General features: G+C 47.9%; 8 protein-coding genes across 8 annotated transcripts; 4 read left to right on the forward strand and 4 right to left on the reverse strand.

Moving 5' to 3' along the window:
• Positions 1 to 407: 407 nt before the first annotated feature.
• BKA55DRAFT_527553 (uncharacterized protein) lies at positions 408 to 1,404 on the forward strand (the record flags this gene model as incomplete). Its single annotated transcript, XM_046188935.1, has 3 exons — positions 408 to 548; positions 601 to 812; positions 858 to 1,404. The coding sequence occupies 3 exons, from the start codon at positions 408 to 410 to the stop codon at positions 1,402 to 1,404; spliced, it is 900 nt and encodes a 299-aa protein (XP_046042341.1).
• A 2,053-nt stretch (positions 1,405 to 3,457) lies between these two features.
• BKA55DRAFT_584383 (uncharacterized protein) lies at positions 3,458 to 6,416 on the reverse strand. The gene is made up of 8 exons (XM_046194313.1): positions 6,124 to 6,416; positions 6,059 to 6,064; positions 5,959 to 5,998; positions 5,490 to 5,910; positions 5,081 to 5,442; positions 4,396 to 5,022; positions 3,977 to 4,330; positions 3,458 to 3,924 (listed from the first exon to the last, which is right to left on the reverse strand). Coding segments are annotated over exons 1-8 (2,088 nt in total). The 5' UTR covers positions 6,126 to 6,416; the 3' UTR covers positions 3,458 to 3,648.
• An 84-nt stretch (positions 6,417 to 6,500) lies between these two features.
• BKA55DRAFT_626786 (D-lactonohydrolase) lies at positions 6,501 to 8,338 on the reverse strand. The gene is made up of 6 exons (XM_046196861.1): positions 8,073 to 8,338; positions 7,681 to 8,023; positions 7,521 to 7,628; positions 7,260 to 7,469; positions 7,035 to 7,211; positions 6,501 to 6,984 (listed from the first exon to the last, which is right to left on the reverse strand). The coding sequence occupies exons 1-6, from the start codon at positions 8,226 to 8,228 to the stop codon at positions 6,773 to 6,775; spliced, it is 1,206 nt and encodes a 401-aa protein (XP_046042343.1). The 5' UTR covers positions 8,229 to 8,338; the 3' UTR covers positions 6,501 to 6,772.
• Positions 8,339 to 9,380: 1,042 nt separating this feature from the next.
• BKA55DRAFT_584392 (uncharacterized protein) lies at positions 9,381 to 10,708 on the forward strand. Its single transcript, XM_046194314.1, has one exon. The coding sequence runs from the start codon at positions 9,587 to 9,589 to the stop codon at positions 10,676 to 10,678; it is 1,092 nt and encodes a 363-aa protein (XP_046042344.1). The 5' UTR covers positions 9,381 to 9,586; the 3' UTR covers positions 10,679 to 10,708.
• A 203-nt stretch (positions 10,709 to 10,911) lies between these two features.
• On the forward strand, positions 10,912 to 12,477 carry BKA55DRAFT_584393 (uncharacterized protein). Its single transcript, XM_046194315.1, has one exon. The coding sequence runs from the start codon at positions 11,186 to 11,188 to the stop codon at positions 12,284 to 12,286; it is 1,101 nt and encodes a 366-aa protein (XP_046042345.1). The 5' UTR covers positions 10,912 to 11,185; the 3' UTR covers positions 12,287 to 12,477.
• A 485-nt stretch (positions 12,478 to 12,962) lies between these two features.
• Positions 12,963 to 14,537, forward strand: BKA55DRAFT_527333 (putative cellulase; the record flags this gene model as incomplete). The annotated part of the gene is made up of 2 exons (XM_046188918.1): positions 12,963 to 13,436; positions 13,488 to 14,537. The coding sequence occupies 2 exons, from the start codon at positions 12,963 to 12,965 to the stop codon at positions 14,535 to 14,537; spliced, it is 1,524 nt and encodes a 507-aa protein (XP_046042346.1).
• A 797-nt stretch (positions 14,538 to 15,334) lies between these two features.
• On the reverse strand, positions 15,335 to 15,592 carry BKA55DRAFT_471932 (ankyrin repeat protein; the record flags this gene model as incomplete). Its single annotated transcript, XM_046186144.1, has 1 exon — positions 15,335 to 15,592. A coding segment is annotated over one exon (258 nt), but the record flags the coding sequence as incomplete, so codon positions are not given.
• Positions 15,593 to 15,799: 207 nt separating this feature from the next.
• On the reverse strand, positions 15,800 to 16,267 carry BKA55DRAFT_527472 (ankyrin repeat-containing domain protein; the record flags this gene model as incomplete). Its single annotated transcript, XM_046188930.1, has 1 exon — positions 15,800 to 16,267. A coding segment is annotated over one exon (468 nt), but the record flags the coding sequence as incomplete, so codon positions are not given.
• Between the last annotated feature and the right edge of the window lie 224 nt (positions 16,268 to 16,491).

A 16,491-nucleotide genomic window follows, 5' to 3' on the forward strand; every position in this document is an offset into this window, starting at 1 on the left:
TGACACAGCCAAAATAACTCAGCCATGTGGTCCCGTATCTGCAAGGTTATCCCAATCCTTTCGCCATTTGGGGGCCATAATTTCACGAAAACGGAAACGCCCTTACAACCCCTACGGTGATGACAGTTTCTGTTGGGTGTTTCTAAGCAGAAAATCTTGAAATGAGAAACAATGTTGTTTATTGGCCGTAGCTTTGATGAGGTCGGGTACAAGTAAGCATGCAGTGTCTCTGAAAGGAATAGGTGTGAAGCAGTAAGCCAAAACTAACAGGGATGACGAATGGGCTGAGCAGTTCTGATTTCTCTCCTTGGTCAATTCTTTTATCTCTCGCATTTCTTGACCTGAAGATCTCGTCTCCATTCTTTTACCCTCCACATAATCTTCGACAACATCTTGAAAGCGAAACGATGCCGAGCGCACGAACGAATTTGGGCCCTCTCACGACCGAATGGAAGTATCCGGATCGATGTACTATACCCGTCACCGACTGCACAACATGCACGAACGGTTGGCAAGGCCAGACGTGCGGGAATAACAGGGACAACACGGTAGGCCAATCTTTCCTCGGCGCGTCGAACTTGCTCTGACATAACGCTATAGCAAGGCGTGCTCGACGATACAGACTGCTGGCCGCCGCGGCAATCATCAATCGCCGCTGGAAATGCTGTGAATGGCTGGGGCTTCTACTCTCCCGCGTTCGACTGTCCCAAAGGTTACGAAGCGGCGTGTACCGCGACAGGTCCTGAGACTGGAAACTTCAATTTTCAGTTCTCGATACAAGATGATGAGAGGGTGATAGGATGCTGTCCATCGTAAGAACACTCGAGACTCTTCGTTAAAATGAGAACTGATGAGAGAAGTGGATATACATGCGCGCAACCTGGAGGGCCACAGACATGCACAACCATCGCGTCTAGAGGGTCGTTACAAGTTGCATCATGCTCAAAACAAAAGACTCTTCTTAACTGGCTCACCCTACCAGCGACAGTGACAGATGAAACAAGCACAGTGTCTTTAGATGGAATTACCATCTTTGCACCAATGTTCCAGCTCAACTATCGAGAAAAGGATCTGTCTTTGTCATCGGGATCAACAAGATCAACGACAACAGTGTCAGTACCGGCAGAGACTGGTACCAGTGCATCATCATCAGACGGGTCTTCCAGCGGCGGACTATCAACAGGTGCTCAGGCTGGTATTGGAGTCGGAGTTGGTGTTGTTGGACTTGCGATTATTGGAGCGGCGTTTTATCTTTGGAGAAGAAGGAAGAGGGCTACACCAACGGCTGAGCTGGAGACGAAGGAGGAAACGAAGAATGCGGGATCAGTCTTGACTTATGGATCGCCGCCGCCACAGTACCCTCCGGTGGAGCTTGATGCTACGAATTCTAGGCATGAGATGTGAATGATGGGTATTGGACACTGGAGATAGAGGCTGACTACGATGGGAGTACTTGATGACTTTGGGAAGATGGAGCGAAAGGAGCGGATCATACACCATAACATTCTCATAGACGGGCTATCATTTTAATATTAAAGAGGATTGCACAATAGCCTCTCCCTTCAGCGATAACAATAATACGTATCATTAGCTATAGATACCATGTTCTCAGCTAAACCCTAGCCTCGCTATGTGCAAGTCGCAACTCTGGAGCCAAGAGATGTACATTGGTTTCCGTTGTTTGTGCATGGTGCACCCTGAATACGAAGCAAATATTAGCATAGCACGAAGAACAGGAAAGGAATACCTACCACAGCACAAGAATCCCAATTGCCCGTCGCACTATCAGTGCAGCGGCCGTAGTCGCCGGTACCTGCAGGAGTGGTGCAGGTCTATTGGAAACGTCAGATATGGATCAGGTCCCGGAACAATGTCGCTTACCCAAGAAGCAAGAACTGCTGGAAGGAAAGCGAGGAAGTACAGCTTCATTTTTGGAGGTGGTATATGTAATGTACTAAAGTGATACAAGACGGTGTTTGTGGAGTGAGGGACGGAAGAGTTTCGAGCGGACCAAGACATTTATTTATATATTTATCTTGAGACTTTGAGCTTGGTCCTTGCGCCATGAAGTTGCATCTTGAATGGGGTAACTAACCTCAACTTGAACTTAGATTGTGTAATTTGGCACCTGGCATTCGACCCATCGGCCGGCAAGAATACTCACTCTGAGTTAGTATTAATTGATTCTCTCTTCTACATAGCTTTCGGTTTTCTGCCGTTGATAATGTATATCATAAACCTGTTGCAGTGTGCAACTTACTGTAGGTAGTAGAAACTGAAATATGTTTGCAAGATACCCACAGAAGCGCCGCTGGAGTCCTAACTCATGATGAACCTTGGGCATTATCAACCACATAAAGGTAGTTGGCGCGAGCTTGGCATAGAGCCGAGCTTCCCATGTTACGCATAAGAGACACGGTGAATGGAGAAAAGGTAGTAGAAGAATACCCACCCTGATCCTTCATAAACTACTCTTTCAGTGGATTATAAACTTTCCATGCACCCTTGAAGATCACGTGCCGTTGGATAAGTTCGTCGAAGTAAGCTGTCCAAGTGGGCAATGTGTCTTAAGGAGCAAGGTAGTTAGAAAGCTGGCCTACCAATACGCACGCCTACGTAATGCCTGGAAATGCCAGGCTTGCATCATTGGCATCAGAATAAGGTTTGTCCCTGACATGGGGTACGACATCACACCGTCTCGTTATTGTGGGGAGTAGTAGTATTCTGCCGGTAACCATAGCCGATCACTATTTAGACCGCCATTTGGATGCCTCTTTGCTGCTATTCTGGAAGAATTTGTTACGCTGAAGTTATGATATCTAAGTGGCATGGCTATAATAACCTAATCTGGCTAGAGCAGACCATCATTTGTAGGGGAGAAACTCGTATTTGCCCCGTCCCCAGCCGTTGCAGGGACAAGTAGAACTTTGCCATGTATGCAGATGTGTTGTCTATCAAATGATATAAACTTTAGAAAATCGCTGAGCTACGGTTTCACCTATGTGATTTCTAGGGACGCGTCACAGATGCATGCGTATACCTAAACCTTCAACGCTTAAGTATATGGCGTTTCTCTTTTAGTTGATAGTCACGCTTGATAGAGGAATATACATCCCCAATCATCATGCGATATCAAGATTTTAGGAAGCATATACATCAGTGCATTAACTGTCGAGATCGAACCTCACTTACCAGAACTACTGCAAAGCATACGTATGCCTACGAGATTGTAGAGCCAATTGACCATGATAAGTCGTCATCTGCAAACTCGCTTCAATAAAGAGAGCCTTCGCCGTGCCTCTGACACTCGACGATGCGGCAAGTATGTTACGCCCGGGAAGACTGTTGGCAGAAACTCTGCCCTCTGACCAGGCCCCAAGGGCAAGATAACTTATGACCTCTATCCTAAGTTACAAAGGCTTTACGCAAACTTATTATAGACTTATTTGGCTTCAAGGCTAATTATTCTCATGACTTAGGATAGAAGTCTCAAGCATTGTTGCCTCCCATCGGCAGCTCCAAGCTTTTGTCAACATTGAACTCAAGACTGTGCATAGGTTTGCTACCCCATAACACTAGTTTGTCACGTCGATATGTGCCTAAAGATTCGCTGCCCTCATGTCAGGTGTCAATTCCTGTCCACCAACGTCAATCCATATGTAAGAGCTTCCGACTCTGTCTTACTTTCTTCCACCGAGGACCCCTGTATGCGATGGCCCAAACACTAAGCATAACTACGACCGTTAGAACGCCTCCAACAGCCCAGAATATCCACTGCCCCTGCTCCATGTCTCTGATATCGCTTGTGTTCATTCCCATGTAGCTCGTCGCGAATGAAAGTGGGAGGAAGACGACGGTGACAAGGGTAAAGACGTAGATAGCGATGCTTTGGTCTTCGGCTTTGATCTTGATGAACAAAGCAGCCTTAGGTTTGACGGTTAGCCTCAGTTTTGATGTACTTGGCGTTGAAAAATACCTGTGACTTCAACCGCTCTGTAGCGTCTTGTAGTCTTTCGATATCGTAAGCTAGCTGCCTATGCCTGAGCTGAGATTTTCGTTGTAGTGAGTTGAAGATCTGAGTTTTTCGGTCATGTCCCGAGTCTTCCTTTCCAGTACCCAACGGTGCATGAATATCTGCCGATTCTGGAGTTTCGCCGTTGACCGCTTTGAGAGATATGGAGTTGGCCATTGCTCGTGCAAGGCTCTGTGCTACCTGTGAGACGACATGCATTTGGCTATGTAGGATCTCCTTCAGGATCCGCAATTCGTCTGATATTGCGGAGATTTGGTATACTTGCGGCTGAGAGGCCGAGTCCCGAACAAGCCATTCCTAAAAAGCATAAGCATAATTATCCAGAGTTACTGGATATTAGTGAATATGTGGATGAGACCTACAAGCCGGGATATCCTTCCAGCAAACATATCTGTGATGTCTTGCGAAGTTATCGAGAACCGGGTGGGTGTTGATATTGTACACATGCGAAGGAGACAAGCTAGGGATAGGTTGTCTTCAAAGCTCTGTATGCTCCGTAACATGTCCTTGTTCTCGTTATCTCTGGAAGCCTGAAGTTCTGACTGTGCTGTACCATGGTGCCTATTAAGGTTTGCGATGGCTATCATCAGTTCATCTTCAAGATCTTGAAGAGTTTCGCCTCTTTTTCCTTTTAACTCGGGCCTGTACAAGACTTCAGTCTTGGCTGATTTTGCTTTAGAATCGTTGCGTATGTAATTTAGTAACCTTCTCCACATGCTTGGTCGGTCCAGTTGATATATATGTCGGTCCGAATTGAGATGGAAATTCATAGTAAAGCGAATTGCGATAGACCATAAACTTCTGAGAGCATGCGCAACCTCTTCAGAGGCCTCTGCTTGGCCCCACGTAGTTCTTTCAACCTCGACCCAATGCCTCATGTGCTCATCAAGGGCACATAAATTTCGAAGTGGCTCTCCGTTGTATTGCGCAGGCGAAAAAGCAAGGATTGTCCTCAATACGCCAAAGAGCCAGTCGTGTTGTCCTTTCTTCTAATGCGTATCTCTGTTGAGCAATCTTGAACAGATGAAGCCGTTTCTCGTAACTTACCGTACCTGGTCGATGAAGCACCATGATGAACGAAGCGAGCCTTATGATCTCCATGGAGTCGATTCCCAATAGGTGCTTCTCAATTTTGCGAAGTAGTCGGTCCAGCATCCAGCCTCCAGGCACGGAAGCGGAAACAATTTGACCAATCATTCCAAGAAAGAATGTAATCACCAGGACTCTTTTGCCCTTTTTGGAGGTGAGTAGACTTGCGAGTCGCTCATGAGGCGGGTTTAAGTCTCCCTGGAAGTATTGGGACATGGCGATTCGTGCAGCTGCTGTCAATTGGTTGCTGTACCTTGCCCCTTGGCTCAGTATCGGCCAGATACTGTTTGCCCGAAGCCATGATACGGTGACGAGATTTTCTTCAAGAGCTGTTAGCCTATGGCTGACTATATCTACCTCGACATACTGCTATCCAGTGCTAAACACCACAACTCTCGGACACAAGGAGAACGGAGGCCATTAAGAATCGAAGCGAGGTCAAAATCGGATTTTTGACTAGTGTCATTGTGTATCCCAAACCTATAGTGATACTGCAGTAGAGACTTCACATGGTGGGAGTTCTCAGGGAATGATCGAGAGCGCGGTTTGTCCAAATGGATGGTCGGGATCGAGACGAAAGCTGGAAGATCGGATTTGGCCTGTTCAAAATCGGGTATCCCTAGCATATTCTCCACCTGATCATCATCATAGAGTGGGACAAAAGCCGGTCGAAAGGTCGGGCCTTGTGAGCTCTTGATCTCGTGCCGTCTCTGGATTCTTCGTAGTCTAGAGAGAATCTTGTCCCGGTCAACAGGGCTGTGATCAAGAAGAAGATCATGGACTATAGTCTAAAGACAGTTAGTAATATGATCGAATTTAATCCGCATCTCACTTGCCATAAATTCCCCAAACGTAGAGTGGCTGGTACCCAAATGGCTATAGTTCGATTGACTCGGTTAGCATTGCTCTCAATGAGACCGGAGATGATTTTCATACATCCACCTGCAGGCGTAAGCTGCTGAGTCCTTGGGTTGCAGTCGTGTTTTCCAGGTAGTACTTGCATAACAATGGTTAACCAGTGTCACAGTCTCGTCGGTCTCATCTTGCTCCTTGACGTCGAAATCCATGATTTCAGTCCTGATTTCAAGACCTCTGCACGGCTCGTACGGAGCTGGGCGGGGGTCTCCACGAACCATCGCGTACTACAGGGTTAGTGTTGTAACCGCAAGTCGATAAACGGAAAGCCTTGGCTCTTTCACTTTTGGTGAACGATTGATTGGATTGGATTGAGGGTCTTAGGAGCAAGCAAATACGAAGAAGTGAATTTGCAATCTGCGGAGCCGGGGACATAATTAGATAACGTTTCTGACGTGTATATGCAGGTTTCAGCTAGGCCTCGGCACTGTAAGCTCATTGGGTCAGATGAGAATGAGGCCATCTACGATTGTATGGGTGAAAGCGGGGTTACAAAATATGCATTCATGATCTGATGCTTCGAGATGGAAAGACTTAGGCTGATTGATCTGTACTGGATATTTATTTCAGCCAAGAAACCACTCGTACATTCTCGAGTTTTGAAGAAGAAGATGCTGCTTCATGGTTTCAAGGCAGAATCCAACGAAGAGAGAACTGGAACATTGCAAGAAACGACCAGGCAGATATTAAAGGCCATATTCTATTATCCATGTGCCTATGAAGAAGAGAACTTCTCTAGTCATACAGCTTGGGGCCTGACGCTCCAAGGGTGACATAGAACAGCTTGGTCTGTCCAGTGATAATCATCCTTCCCTTGCCAGCAAACTGAAAGTTAGCAGCAACAGTTCCGGTGTAGATCTTGCCGATGAGCTTGCCAGATGGGTTCCAGACATGGACACCATCACCACAACCGGCATAAACACGGCCCTTGGAGTCAGTGTGGACACCTGAAGAGGTCAGTATATAACAGACAAGGGGCACAGTATATAAGACATACCATCGGGGATGAATGAGGCAACATAAGCAAAGGTCTTGCGGTTCTGCAGAGTACCGTCCTGGTTCACATCGAAGGAGTAAACAGAAGCGGGAGAAGAGAGGTTGCGACCGTAGAAACCGAGAGCAATGCCAGTGTCGGTGACGTAAACCTTCTTGCCGTCGGGGCCAAAGCCAATACCTGATCTATATAAGTTGCTTGTACTTTATCATTTCATGAAAGACGTACCGTTGGGAAGGGTAAAGTCATCAGCGACAACAGTAACAGCGCCAGTGTCAAAGTTGTAACGATAGACTTGGTTTCGCAGACCAGGAACAGGACGGAAGTCTTGGAGATACCCATAGAGGGTATCGGTGAAGTACAGGTCACCGTTCCTGGGGTTGATGCCGACATCGTTGAGCGAGTTGAACTGGCGACCGAAGTAGTTGTTGAGAAGGGCTGATTAGGGTTAGCTTCGAACATTGTCTTTTGAGTGTGCCTGCGACTTACTGGTGGTGTTGTAAGGAGGGAGGGGGTTCATAAGGTACAGAGCAGAAGGAACATCGTCACCCTGGCCCTCACCAGCGAAGATGATGTTGCCCTTGTAGTAAGTGCCACCTGAGATCAAACAATTAGCCCTGTTTCAGTACATATCGCCGGCTCGACATACCATTGGGGTTGATGACCTGAGGATTTGAGTCAACGACAGTAACCTTGACCTCCTCCTGCTTTCCCTTGCGAACAGCATCAGCCTCCTTGAGAGAAATCTTCTGGATGATAGATGACTTGTTCAAGCCAGTGCCAGCGGCAGGAGCGCCAGCATTCTGTACAAAGAAGACCTCTTCAGTAGGAGGATACCATACAACAGCCTCATGGAAGATGGGGTCGGTATCCGATGTTGCGATGAGGGTCAAAGAGGGATCCTTTCCAATGACGTCGTAGAACTCTTCATCGTAAACATGGAAAGGCTTCTCAACAAGAGACTCCTCAGTTACACCGGGCCAAGTAAACACCTGATAATAATTGTTAGTAACAATCGGTAACAAGGCTGCAGTGACATACCAAAGAATCATTGGCTACTGCAGGAGGCGGCACATCCTTCAAGACATTGAACGACTTCTGATCAATAATCTGAGCCGTAGAAGGAAGCTTAGCAGCCACCGCGCCCAAAACAGGCACAAGAACCCCCGCAGCAAGTACAGAAATGGTAGAAGGCATGACGAATGATGCTTGGTGTGACAGGACCCAAGACAGCTGGTTGAGACACTTTTAATATGCGCAGCAAATCGATCACCAGGACTTCATCATCTCCGCTCGAAATGACAGCGACGAGGCATTAACGATTGAGTGAGCAGGGTTGTCTCGGCGTTGTACTCCAAGACGGTGCAAGATCTGCAGCGTTAAGCTTAAGCTAGCGTGGGTGGCCGGTTTACGCGGGTCAATCAGCCTTCGGCACTGGGGATCGAGGTTGTAGAATGTGGGGAAATTAGCATGTTTAGAGTTTGGGAGAGTTGCGTAGCCAAGAGGAAAAGCAGATGTTGTTCCGTTGAGCAGGGGAGTAATAACTTACGATTAAGGGAGTTCTAGACTGACTCGGGGGTCTGGACGTGTTTTCCGGGCAGGGCTGATCGGGAGAAGAAGGTGAATACACTGGTAGAATCGGTATAAACCCTGGTTACAGGGTCATGGAATCAAGATGCAACTGAACTAACAACCAACAATCAACGCACCTCCTATAACCTGCATCCACGCCACAACTACATAATGTGGTTCCAGTTCCTTGGCAGCGGCACATTTTTCAACAAGGGCTTGTTTTTATTAATCACCGACCGAAACTGCCGCTGAATAACGGACACGAGTGCGAGGGAAAGCACTGCGATTGGAGGTCTTTTAGACACCAGCTGAAAATGTGGCTTACGCTTAGAAAGGTCCCTGCTGTGAAGATTACCACTTGCTCAATCGAGTAGGTGTGAAAACCTGGTGTGACACACTTCTGCGGCATATGGCGAAGGAACTTTCCGAGATGGTGGTGACTGATCTGACGATCTTTTCACTTTGCAGAACCAACGATGCAGATATGTCAGATCTCAGGATTCATCTCTACCATTGCGTTGGTAACGATACCCTTGGTATTTCTCTCTACGGTATCGATTTGACGATCGCAGCGCAACTGTCGCACCAGAACCCCTTTGACAGCTGAGGCAGGGATGTAAACCAACGTGTAGAAAAATAGAGTTTAAGTTTGATTAGCCAAAACTGCCAACCTTGAACTTTATCATAGCAAAAGGTCCAGCACGAAATGAGCTTAGTATGGAATTGTCAGTTGCGTGATATGGAAGGAGGAAACTGGATGGTGAGACCGCCACCAGAGGGAGGGAAGAAGGACGTTGAGAAAGATGGTGTTGAGCGTTTTACTTAAGACCTTTACGACCAACAGATCGTTGGTGGTTTTTGAATTCTGATTCCCGTCCCTACTGAAACTGTGCGACGCTGGCTTCGTTCAATTCACTCGTTTTACACCATTTCCTTGTCTGTCGATCGATCCTATCCCCGTCCCATCACCGCACCGAAATGACATGGCCGAAATCAATACCAAAAGCGGCGCCGTCGCAATCGTGATCTGCGTCTTCATCAGCATCGCATTCTACAACGTCCTCGAGTTAAATGCCTACATCTTCGGCAGCTTCAAGAAGCGCAGCGGGCTTTACTTCTGGAGTTTAGTTATCGCGACTTGGGGCATTGCCTTCAATGGAACGGGTTACCTCATCATGCACCTGTCGCTGTCGGCGCAGCGGTATCTTTATTCGACGCTTATACTTATTGGATGGTGTACTATGATTACGGGACAGTCTGTTGTTTTGTACTCGAGGTTGCATATTGTTATGCATAATCAGAAGAGGTTGAGGATGGTTTTGTATATGATCATCTTCAATGCGATCTGGTTGCATCTTCCTGTTATTATCCTTGTTTATGGCGTCGGATCGCCGAACCCGAAGCCTTTCCAGAAACCCTACGAGGTCTTTGAGAAGATCCAACTCAGTGTCTTTTTCGTTCAAGAGCTCATCATCTCGGGCTTGTACGTATGGGAGACGAGCAAACGCCTCAGACTAGAAAAGAGCGTCGGCAACACCAAGACGCGCATGGTACTGAACCATCTCCTCATCGTCAACGTCCTCGTCATTCTCCTCGATGTGTCCATCCTCGCCCTCGAATTCGCGAATCTCTTCGACATCCAGACCGCCTGGAAGCCACTCGTATACAGCGTCAAGCTCAAACTCGAGTTCAGCATCCTCAACCGTCTCGTCGAACTTACACGCGGAAGAAACGAAAGCTCTTATGGTCGCAGTCACAATGCTACTCATCACGATGATGTTGGTTTGGAGACTTTGAATCGCGACCGGCGGAAACATACTGGGCCCCAGGGAACAATTACTGGAGAGTATGAGGTTCGTGTTGGGAAGGGAGAAGGGAGTCATCGTGCCTTTGGCAATGAGTCGAGTCTGGTAAAGACCACCGAGATATCAGTCCATAGCGAAAGGTATCCGGGTCATGGTGATCATGATAGAGGTAGTTTAGAAGGTGAAGGATCAGGTGGTTTGCAGCATGTACCGAGAGGAAGTGCATCGTCGGCGTCTTCTGAAGTACAGTTTGCCAAATATGGCAACTAAGGTGTAATAATACTACAACGTTTGTCATCTGATTGACCATTTTTGAAGCCTGAATCCAAGGTGATGTCGCACTTGTTCCTCAGGCTGGACATGATTTCTTGACGAACTGCCATATTGCAATCAAGTAGACTATTGCTATTGAACCAAAGCCAGTTTTACATAATTGTTAAGCATGGCATAGTGGCTGATATCAGCCATTTCACTATTCAAGCAAGGGCAGTCGTATCATGAAAGTCCGGAGTTATCGGGTAAGCTAAGTGGCTCACATCATCCAACCAATCGTATCAACAGATCCTAAATTAGAGTTCAGAAAACACCTTACTACTCGGTCATCGTGCAATAGTATCTGGTTATTCTTTGTTCTGGCTGACGATCACCCTTGCATCACATACCCTGAACATGTCGAAGTTCATTGCCGAGACGTGGAGCCCGATTACCAAGCCAGGACTACCATCGACACCATAAAGATCGAAGAACAGTTGAGGTCTTGAAACTATAAAATCCCATATGAAGCATATGTCCAGGCTTTGTAAATATGATACTTATCCGCTCTTTACTTGTTCATCAAATAACGATTACAACACCTCCAACATGTCTCGCTACGCCGAAGCCCACGCCAACCCCCAAGGTCCTGGTGATGCAAGACCAACAGCGCTTCAAATCGTTAAAGATGAAAACCTCCTAAACAAACTCACCGACAAAGTCGTCCTTATCACAGGCGGCAATCAAGGCATCGGACTAGAAACCGCTCGAGCTCTCCACGCAACTGGAGCGACGGTCTATATCACCGCCCGGTCTCCAGAAAAGATCCAGCAGGGCATCAATGACATCATTTCATGGCCGGAAGCAAAGTCGGAGGCACCTGTCCACGGAATTGAACTCAGGCTTGACTCGTTGAAGTCTGTACGAGCCGCTGCCAAAGGCTTCCTGGCCAAGGTTGATAAGCTGAACATTCTTATCCTCAATGCAGGAGTCATGGCTACTCCCGAGGGGAGAACTGAGGATGGTTTCGAGACGCAGTTTGGAACCAATCATCTTGGACATTTCCTCTTCTTTCGGCTTCTCAAACCGGCCCTTCTGGCAGCCACCACGCCATCCTTCCAATCTCGTGTCATCTCCGTTGCGTCAAAAGCTCACCGCTTTGGAGCTATTCGCTGGGATGACTTTAACTTCGAAAAGGAGGCTTACAATCCCTGGCTAGCATATGGTCAATCCAAAACAGCGAATATCTACTTCGCAGCCGAGCTTGACAGGCGATATGCAGATCAAGGTCTTCATGGCTTGTCAGTGCATCCTGGGTATATACTTACCAACTTGGGGAAGCATATTGACCTGGACACGCTTGACTTGGATGGGCCGTTGAAGAATGCTTTGAGGAACAAAGCCCAGGGCGCTGCTACGACTGTTTATGCGGCAGTGAGTAAAGATTGGGAAGGTCGTGGTGGGAAGTATCTGGCTGATTTTGTGGAGGAAAGACAGGTGAGGCCGGGTGTAGAGCCGACGTCGCCTGAACTTGGACATGCTGCGTGGATCTATGACGAGGAAGCAGAACGAAAGCTCTGGGAGTTGTCCGAGGGACTTGTTGGCTGGCAAAATGGCCCGGAGTAAAAGGCAGATCACTTTGGAAGACATGCCTTCGCTAGATTGGGTAGTCGGAACTCCCAGAGCCCTGTTTACCTTGGCTGCATAATCTTGGGACTTCTGAGTTGCAGTGGCCATAGTTAAGCCATAGCCCTTTTATGCGAGTGTTACAATATAGGCATCGTTATCCGTGAGTGCTAGACCTCAGTGAGTATTTGGAACATGTTGACTGATCCAGTTCCTGATGGCTCCGACTAGCTGGCAATACAAAATGACTCTCCCTCTCACGTGTTGAAGGTGATCACTGGGCCTCGGCACAACACTCCAGAAAGTTGTTCACGTGGAGCTTGTGCTGCCTCAATGGAGCATAAGGCCATCCCTCTTTAGCATCGCAAATCAGGTTTTGGAGATGCATTTGGTCACAGGTACCAATATGGATGTGGAGAATGGTTGCCTTCCCCTCCTGCATGTAGCAATATTTGTCTATATTAAGTGATACCTACTTGATCTGGCTAGCTCAGCTCCGAGAATTATCAGCAAAAGGGAAGGCAATTGGTTATTAAAATGAGAATGATGCTCCTGTTGTCCCTGTATGAGCAGTCTCTCGTGTTAGGCAGACCTTTCTTGCTGTCTGTCGCAAACCGCCTCTTGGCAAAACCTTTCACGCATTTGCCCAGCCACGCAAATCTAGATCACCGCCAAAATGATTCCTGTATCCGTGGCGGTATGGATTTTGGCCGTATCATGCACTGGGATTCCAAGTGTAGTGGCCCAAGATGCAGAGGGCTGGTATAAGTCTCATCCGAACATGGCTCGTATCAAGCATGTCAACCAGGAGACTCATCAGATCGTTGACGAGTATGGCCGCACTAGGTTCTTCCATGGAACAAACGTCGTCATGAAAGAGGCACCATGGTATCGACCTTTTGAGTGGACTCCAGGAGTCTCGTCATTTGGCGAACAGGATGTTCAAAACTTGCACGACTTGGGGCTGAATATTGTTCGGCTGGGGCACAGCTGGGCTGGTGCTGAACCAGTTCGCGGCGAGTACAATCAGACCTTCTTGGACATCATGAAGAAGCAGGCAAAGTTGGCAGAAGAAAATGGCATCTATGTGCTAGTGGACGTGCACCAAGACGTACTGGCTAAACAACTGTGCGGTCATGGTGTACCTGATGTGAGTAAGCAAAGAGCCCTTTATATCTTGCGCCAACTAACATGAAGTCAGTGGTTTGTCAAGAAGGACTGGGTAACAGGATTCAGGAGGTTCCCGTTTCCGCAGAAACTAAAGCCATTTACCACTGACACCGACGGCTTTCCTTCGCCTCAATCCCAATGTAATACCATAGATTGGTCACTAAGCTACTTATCTGTAGCTGTTGGAAATGCCTTTGGAAGACTTTACAATAACTTCGACGGTCTTGGAGACGCATTCGCCGCGTACTGGAAGAAACTGGCCTCGGAGTATGTTGACACTACTAATATCGTGGGGTACAATCTACTCAACGAACCTTGGGCTGGCGACACCTATGCAGACCCGACGCTCCTGGTACCAGGAGTCGCCGACCACAAAGCCCTGGAGGGTCTTTGGAACCGAGCATCGAAACAAATACGCACCGCTGACAACGATACGCTCATCTGGTTCGAGGGTACTACCTTCGATGTTCTCTCAGGCTTCAACAACGTACCTCTTGGGGACGGATCAAAGACCGTGCACTCATTCCACTACTACAATCCTCCGCAGCTGGGACCTATCAAAGATACACTGTATAACCGTCAAAAAGACAACGTTCGACTCAAGACTGCCGGTGTCCTTACAGAGTTGACGTTCTGGATGGGCGATGATAAGCAGATGAGTGGGCTAGCGGAGGCCATGACAGCGACTGACGCAAACATGGTGTCTTGGATCGGATGGGCATACGAGAATCTGTATAATGGGACATCTGGTAAACCATATCCGGAGCTACAGAAGCACTACAGTCGCGCGTATCCAGCTGCGATCGCGGGGACGCCGACATCGTTTGGCTTTGATGCCAGTTCTGGTATTTTGAAGCTAAACTTCACGAGCGATCCTAATATCAATGCGCCTACCGAGATCATCTTGCCCATTTCCACGTTTCCAAGTGGGTACGAGGTTCACATTATCCCTAGTGGCAGCTTGACGCAGTACAAGCCGAATGACCGCACCTTGGCCTTGTTCACATCGAATGCTCTCAAGAAGTCTACAGATATATCCGTTAAAGTTACCAGAAAGTCGCCTTACTTGACAGCACGATGAATAGAAATGAGTGAAGGGACGATTCAAGATTACATCCACGAACACCAGTATCAGACCTATGTTGATCCCGTAGCACCTCACTTCACCGATCAATACTATAATATATGACAACCAACACCAACCATTGCAATGTTACATGATACATGAGTCCCGCAGAGGTTAGGAGGCTAACTGAAACGAGCCCGGTAGTATGACCAACCCTTCTTGGCCCCGTGTCGTGTCAGTAGATCCATGATAGCCTTGTTGCGATTCTTTATGGCCAACATCAAGCACGTTGAGCCATCCTTAGCCTCTGCCTCAACATAGGCTCCTATCTGTAGTAGCAGTGTTACCGCTGCTTCGTGGTTCCCTCTCACAGCATGTATCAATGCTGTCTCACCCTGAATATCCGTAGCCTCGAACGCTGCGCCTTCCTCAAGCAAGAGTTCTACCACGGCTTCATGCCCTTCCTTTGCAGCCTCTATCAAAGCTGATAGCCCACCAATTGCTTTCCAGTCTATACCAGCATTTCCTTCGAGAAGAAGTCTCACTATTTGCTCGTGTCCATGCCGTGCAGCCGAAATGAGTGAGGTGCACCCGTCATTATCACTAGCCTCAATGTCGGCGCCGTAGGCAAGTAGTGAATCGACGATATCCTTATGGCCATACTTTGCAGCGACCATGAGTGGTGTTTCGCCAGCATAGTTGGCCTTGTCAACTGGAGCATTATGAAAAAGCAAAGATCGCACTATTCTTGTGTGCCCCTTCCGTGCAGCCAAGGCAATCGATGTACGACCTTCATGGTCGTTGCTCTTGACATCTGCACCACAATCAAGTAGTACACTTACTACAGATGAATGGCCCTCTTCTGCAGCTGACATTAAACAAGTATAGGCCGCCCGGTCACTCGCTTCGATCTTAGCTCCATTATCAAGCAACAACTTCACAATGGCCACATGTCCTTCTCTTGCAGCCAGAATGAGTGGTGTACACCCACAAGCATCCTTCTCTTCAACACAAGCGCCATTTTGCTTGAGAAGATTAGCTAATTGATCCACGAGACCCTGTTTTGCAGCCGTAATGAGCGACACATCCACGGCTTGATCAACTGTGCTGGTAACGACACCAGCCTCAAGCAGGAGTTGTTCCGAGGCAAAATGGTTCAGCGTTTTAGCTACGCGGAGCGGTGAAAGGCCCGAGCCTTCGCTTGCACTGAAATCTGCACCCTTTTGAATCAAGAGCTTGACCACTTCTGTGAAGCCAGATTCCGCTGCCCAAACGATCGGTGTATGGCCTCGTTCGTTGCTCGCATTGATATTGGCCCCATGCTCAAGCAAAAGCATAACCAAATCTTCTGATCCATTACGCGCAGCTGCCATAAGTGGTGTGTTTCCGGATTCATTGGCCGCTTCTACATTGGCCCCCCTGTCAAGTAGAAGCTTTGCGATGGCAGCATGGTTCATGCTTACGGCACAACCTAAGGGAGTAAAGCCCTCAAGCCCATCAATGACTTCGATGTTGGCACCATGTTTAAGCAGGATTTCCGCCACGTCCGTGTGTCCATTCAACACTGCTGACTGAAGTGGCGTATGGCCGCCGAATCTATCAGTTGCTTCGATGATGGCACCCCCTTCCAACAACACACGAGTAATTTCTAAATGGCCAATTGTTGCTGATAAGTACAACGGCGTACGGCCAGCTCTATCTGGTACATTTACCTGGGTCCCAGTGCCGACAAGGATGCTAACCATGCCGTAGTCTGCTGAATCGATTGCGTGAAAGAGCTCCTGAACCTCCGTGCTTTCAGATCTTGATTCGGTTCGTGTAAGGGTAATAGCGGTTTGATCATCCGCTGAGGTGAGTTCGCTACTATTTCGTACCTGGTCCAGAGACTGTGGTGACATGGTTGCATCATGAAACTCGCCAGCCCATCTTTGCGAGGTTGTCAGTGAGGCCAACGTTGAGATTTCTGTTG

The sequence above is a fragment of the Fusarium redolens genome, assembly GCF_020744475.1.
Source record: "Fusarium redolens strain MPI-CAGE-AT-0023 chromosome Unknown BKA55scaffold_26, whole genome shotgun sequence".
In the NCBI taxonomy this organism is placed as follows: domain Eukaryota; kingdom Fungi; phylum Ascomycota; class Sordariomycetes; order Hypocreales; family Nectriaceae; genus Fusarium; species Fusarium redolens.